This window comes from Pyrus communis, chromosome 15 (genome assembly GCF_041283825.1).
Source record: "Pyrus communis isolate YQ-2024b chromosome 15, ASM4128382v1, whole genome shotgun sequence".
Classification (NCBI taxonomy): Eukaryota; Viridiplantae; Streptophyta; class Magnoliopsida; order Rosales; family Rosaceae; genus Pyrus; species Pyrus communis.
In genome coordinates this window covers 26084933-26090918 of record NC_142579.1, presented here as the reverse complement: position 1 = coordinate 26090918, position 5986 = coordinate 26084933, and the positions used below count along the sequence as shown (strand labels likewise).

General features: G+C 38.9%; 1 protein-coding gene across 1 annotated transcript; it reads left to right on the top strand.

The window, feature by feature from the left end:
• The first annotated feature begins 353 nt into the window (after positions 1-353).
• LOC137739937 (abscisic acid 8'-hydroxylase 4-like) lies at positions 354-5549 on the top strand. Its single transcript, XM_088686596.1, has 9 exons — positions 354-635; positions 2732-3056; positions 3178-3327; positions 3587-3838; positions 3934-4020; positions 4174-4252; positions 4478-4584; positions 4782-4900; positions 5103-5549. The coding sequence occupies exons 1-9, from the start codon at positions 361-363 to the stop codon at positions 5194-5196; spliced, it is 1488 nt and encodes a 495-aa protein (XP_088542722.1). The 5' UTR covers positions 354-360; the 3' UTR covers positions 5197-5549.
• Positions 5550-5986: the final 437 nt, after the last annotated feature.

Below are 5986 nucleotides of genomic sequence, written 5' to 3'. Positions count from 1 at the left end.
TAAAAAATCTTAATTAATGGCCGGTCACTGTCATCAATTAATAAAATAACCAATATTATTCTATTAATTTAATGTATAAGGTAACTATAAACTTTTTGTCTTGGTGTGAGATGTTTACATTTCTTACTCTACATTAAAACTACACGATGAATTGAAACATTTGACTTCATGCACTCATCTTTTACATGCCAATATAAATCTAATCAAATATATAAGCTAAAGACTTTTCCCCCCAGAGATGCTCCTAACACTAAAACAAAAAAAAATTCCTTTCTAACATTTTGTCTCGTTTGAAAAACTACATTGTGCATTTCTTTATAAAAGGCCCCATTGGAACCGATTAGATTCATTAAGAAAAACATGGCAACTTTTGAAATTTTCTCAAAGATGCTGAATCCATCAAGGGAAGAGCTCCTCCTCTTCGTGAAGAACTATAGTGATATTCTCATTGCTGCTCTGCTTTCTATTGTAACAGTACTTTTGGTCCCAAAAATTGCTAGGGGAAGGGTCACCAGTTCCAAAGGTAGCATCCCCGGCGGGTTAGGGTTACCCATTTTCGGCGAAACCCTTTCTTTCCTTTCAACAAGTAACAGTGCAAAAGGATGCTATGACTTTGTCAGGCGCCGGCGAATGTTGTGAGTTATTCTATCACCCCATCGCTATATTGGAATGTAAATGTAGGACTTATCGATCACTTAGCACTTCTTTGGTGTCTAGGACTAAATTTGATAGGATAATTCACTTTGTGTAAAAAATGTTGAAGAAACAAAAATTACATACATTGTTTCCAAAATTCCAGGTAGAAAATGGATTACTAAGGGATAAGTTTCCTTAAACCAAAATAAATATTAAATAAATCATTTGTTTAGGAATTATTCAATCCAATCCAATTCTTGACATCAAACGAGGCTTTAGTAACTGCAAGTAGTGAGGGTACACGATCAAGTTGTTTTCTCCATCGACCATGTTACCAATTATATTTTTCTTCTTTTGTGCTGACCCTTCAACACTATGAAAAAATAAAAATAAAATCATTCAAGGGGAACTTGTCAAAGGTGATGCTTTATGTTGCTGTTGACTCTAAAAATTACAAAACCTACGTGGCGCGCAGGCCGAGTAACTAATAAGCTAACTACGTCCTTCGGTTGAATGCGGGGCGTGCCAACTCGTCGGCCGAGCTTGGCCGAGGAGTAAAATTTGTTGATGTCGCGTTGAGCGCGTCGTTGACTTCTCTATCTTGCGATTGCGACCGAGGAAAGAACACTCTCGGTCTCTGGGTTCTATAGCCTGAAGACAAGGCTACTAATTTTGCGAAGTTCAATATCAAATTTGGCTCTTATGGTGCCGAATTTAGTAACCTGGTAACACCTCACTTTGCCCAGAAGGCTAATGAGATGACCTCTGTCAATAAGGATTCGAAAATCCTTCTCGACCGAGACTTGGATAGATAACCAGCCGGCCTCGATGCAGTGCTGTTTATCCAAACTGAAGGTGCTTCGAGAACGGCTGATTCTGCGGCAACAGTGTTGTTTATCCAAACTGAAGATGTTCGCCGGTTGCCTTCACAGTGCTGTTTATCCAAACTGAAGATGTGTTGGCGAGAAAAAGAAAATAAAAAATCTCAAGATGTTTTGAGAGGTTTTGCGCAGGGCATTTGTGTGTTGAATTGGAGGTCCTCTTTGTGTCCCACGACCTCTTGTATTTATAATGGTTGTATATCTACTCGCCTGATGATATTTGTAGAATTCAACCGCAACTCAACCTCTTGGAAGAGAGACTGATCCGCATATCATCTATCCTTTGTACGGCTATTCGTCATTTTCAAACAAATTAAAAGCCTATATGCGCTTATCACATCACCATCAAAATCCTATCCGTCTAGGCTTCTTATCAAAATTTCATTTTATGCATGCATCTCACCAGACCATCTTGATCAATTCTGAGCCACATGCATAACAACATTTATCCATCATCATTATCACCCACTTTTAAATGGATAATAACAATCCAAAAACCCAATCCTATCAGGAACTTCCACGACCTTAGGTAAACAAAAAACATTAACCGAAATGATAATGACTATAGCGTGCATGGCTGACCAAATCCAAGCACACGTAGAGGTCATCAATTTCCCTTTTTTGTTTACGCGGCCAAGCACACGTGGCTGACCAAATCCAATTTGGCATCCTCATCTTTATGAATGCCTAATGCATTAATCTATCTGCCAACCAATGCCACATTGTATTAGGACTCTTGATAAAATACTCTGATTCTGTAATCCACCATACGTCTAAATTTCAAGAACCCCAAATCAAATTGAATTGTACTGCTTACTTTCAAGTTGAAGATATAATCTGCACCTCATCTTTTTCAAGAAAATATAAAGATAATATCATGATTAAAACCACAATATATCCTTCAATTATCTTAACAATTCTATCATCCAACGGTTGAGAGCTATGTTCATTCAACGGTCTAGATTACTCGGGCCTATAGTGTAAAATTGGGTCCAAACAGTTGCTAGTGCACCTAAACTCCTAACTTGTAACACTATTGATTACTGAGATGAATTATTTCTTACACCCCTATGTAGTTGATGCAATATTATGGATGCACTTTAGAACCTACTTGAATAGACTAAAAAAAGTTCTTTTGGTTGTTAGAGTATGTATATCTAATCATTTTCATACTGATGGAACGTTGAATTGACTTTCGCGGTGAAACTGTACAGGTATGGAGATTGGTTTAAGACGAGGTTATTTGGCAAGATCCATGTTTATGTTCCAAGTTCTGAGGGTGCAGGAACCATTTTTGCTAGTGATTTTGCTACCTTCGACAAGGCGTATTTGAAACCAATGTCAGATGCTGTTGGAGTCGATAGCTTGCTGGTTGTGGCTCAGGAGACTCATAGAAGGATTAGGCGCCTTCTATCTGATCCTTTCTCCATGAGTTCTTTACCTACGTTCATTCAGAAGTTTGATAAAATTCTGTGCCAGGAGCTAAAAACAAGAGAAGAAAGCGGGGAAAAATTTTCAGTGCTTGCCTTGAGTATGAAGGTATGAAAATTCTTCTGGAATGCTTGTAGAAACAAGAGTTTCATATATATATATATATATATATAGAATATAGTAGTAGGGTAAAAGAAGCTGATCTCTCTGAATGTTATCTGATGCGCAGCTAACGTCCGACGCAATGTGCACCTTTCTAATGAGCGTCACAGATGATAAAATACTGCGAATGTTTGAGCACGACTGCGCCTTAGTCTCAGATGCCATGATATCCTTTCCAGTCATGATTCCGGGCACTAGATATTACAATGGCATGAAGGTACGTGACGTGTACATCCTTGTTAGTTCATTCACTGTTTTAAGTTTTTGGAGTTCATCGTCTAACGCATTGTTAAAGCTTAGTTAGGGGTCTTAACATGATATAAATTGTCGACCAAAAATGTGGCTGGAAATCAACTCTCTCTCATTCAAATAACAGTTCACAAATCTCACTACATCTCATTATCCGAGTGTTTTGTAATATATGACTAGAGAAAAAGTTTACCTTGAAGAGTGTACTAAAAGAATTGTCAAAGCAGGCACGAGCTCGTGTTATGAAAGTCTTTAAAGACATGATCGCCGAGCGGAGAAGCGGAAAGGAGTATTCAGATGACTTCCTGCAGTCAATGATAGAAAGAGATACATGCCCTGACAATGAAAAGCTGACAGACGCAGAGATTATGGACAACCTATTGACATTGATAATTGCAGGGCAGACCACCACTTCAGCTGCAATGATGTGGAGCCTTAAGTTTCTCGACGAGAACAGAGAAGTCCTGGACAGACTCAGAGTAAGTAATTCCAAAGTGTATCTTCATATCATATAAATTGTGGTAGCAATTTCAGCATCGTTGAGATAGATAAGAAAGAATATATGAATATACAGGAGGAACAGTTGACTATAGCCAGAGCTAGACCAGAAGGAGCTTCAGCTACACATGAAGATATTAAAAACATGCCCTACTGTCTCAAGGTTCGCACCACATCCTAGAAACTTTCGATTGTTAAATTCAACGTAGAAAAAGGATCTTTATTAATGCAACTTTTCACCAGATTAAACTGATAGCGGAGACATCTTGCATACAAACGCGTTGACATCCTTAGTGTTCCGTATGTTTTTCTCCAGGTTATGAAAGAGACATTGAGGTTGGCAAATGTTTTTGTGTGGTTTCCTCGCGTAGCTACCAGTGACTGCACTTTAGAAGGTATGTTACAATAAACTTAACCTAGAGAAGTTAAATATGACTGGCACATACAAATATTTCTTCTGTTTATAGATGTTCGAAGCCGTGAGTTACCACAGCTAGCACTACAGTGGAAATGCTTTCCGTCTCATAGAGAAACCCGGAGAGGATAGATGATAGGTTCCTTTTCAATATTTATCTTAACAAAAACTTGTTTAATCTTAATTCATCACAATGCAATTGCAGGTTTTGAAATAAAGAAAGGGTGGCGGGTGAATATTGATGTGACTGGCATACACATGAATCCGGATCTGTTTCCAAACCCAACGCAGTTCGACCCATCTAGATTTGATGTACCCGTCTCTCTACCCGAACACTTCATTTTTCTTTTAACTTCTTTTATACACAAAAATATTTCAACCACTCAAATATGCATGAGAGGGATTTAAATATGGTTGAAACTGGAATTTCATACACTTCATTTTTTATTGTTGCCAAGGTATTGACATTGACAGATGTGTTACTTATCGTTTGTGTCAATTTTCTCCAGGAAATGCCAAAGCCATATAGTTATATACCATTTGGGTCAGGACCCAGGTCATGCTTAGGAACCAATATGGCCAAAGCGACAATTATGATCTTTTTACACCGCGTAGTAAGTGGATACAGGTGAGCGAGAGTTTTCAGAGCCATCATTTTTTATTTTTCTTATCTTGTATGAGCTATGTTAAGGTGATTCGCCCATGCATGTATGTGCAATTTATGACCATTTGTTTTGGAACTCGCATTTGAGCAACGGTAAAAATTCACCTACGGGAGTGTGGACATCTTATATTGCTGAATCTTAAAATTCTTTCCCCTTATTGTGTAGCTGGACAATTCATGATTGGGATCCTAGCCTGGAAAAGATGTCACACATTCCACGGTTAAGCAGTGGTTTGCCCATTACCTTGAAGGCCTTGTAAGAGAGCAGACCTGGTATGCCTGGAAAATTAGGGTTCAATAATCCCGCGTCTTGCCGGTTGTGTGGATAGTCACTACCCCGTGGTTAGCGCCAGCTGCGAAGGCTTCTCCTCGTGCAAGTAAATATTATGCGTGGGTCTTAGGGCTAGGGTTTTTGTTTTACTGGAGCTACATGTTTGGGGCTCATTTGTGTTTTGTAGCAACTACTGTTGCTTTTTTGTGTTTAGTCTCATACTATATATTGTGGCTTGTTCCGCTTGCGTCTTGTGTTAATGAAGTATTTATTTTTCCGAACAGAAAAAAAAAACATCGGGAAGCATGTAATTTTGCAGAATAAGTACGCATTCTTGCCAAATTTATGTTACTATTGATCAGATCATACAATATTACAAGTGCCTTTCCAATCCCCAGCGCCCCCACCCCAAACAAAACGCTACTTGACACTAGCTAGACCCACCCTATAGTCATATTTTCATGCCCATGTTATAATCTCAGTCTCTCCTTTCCCATAACCATAATCACTACAGACCGCTGAGAAGCATGTAATACAATCACATCCATATTGCTTGACTTCTTCTTTAACACCATCCCGACTATCCCCATGGCTGATCACGGAGGCGATGCAACAACAGAAACGATGAGCAGTCGCTCAACCAATCAAAGAATCAAAGCTGAAAGAGAAGTGAAATTGGTGGAGAAAGAAACCCGGATGTCATCCATATACTGCATTTGATGCATTCAGTGTGTTTGATGGTTGTTGCGGCGAGCTCGACGAATACAACAAGACGAACG

What these genes read in the sequence shown, in the direction of transcription:
- LOC137739937 (XM_088686596.1), top strand. Translation starts at nt 361, where the DNA reads ATGGCAACTTTTGAAATTTTCTCAAAGATGCTGAATCCATCAAGGGAA. An exon ending in ACATGCCCTACTGTCTCAAG is followed by an intron (nt 4,021 to 4,173) that starts GTTCGCACCACA and finishes GTTTTTCTCCAG; the next exon opens with GTTATGAAAGAGACATTGAG. An exon ending in CGCGTAGTAAGTGGATACAG is followed by an intron (nt 4,901 to 5,102) that starts GTGAGCGAGAGT and finishes CTTATTGTGTAG; the next exon opens with CTGGACAATTCATGATTGGG.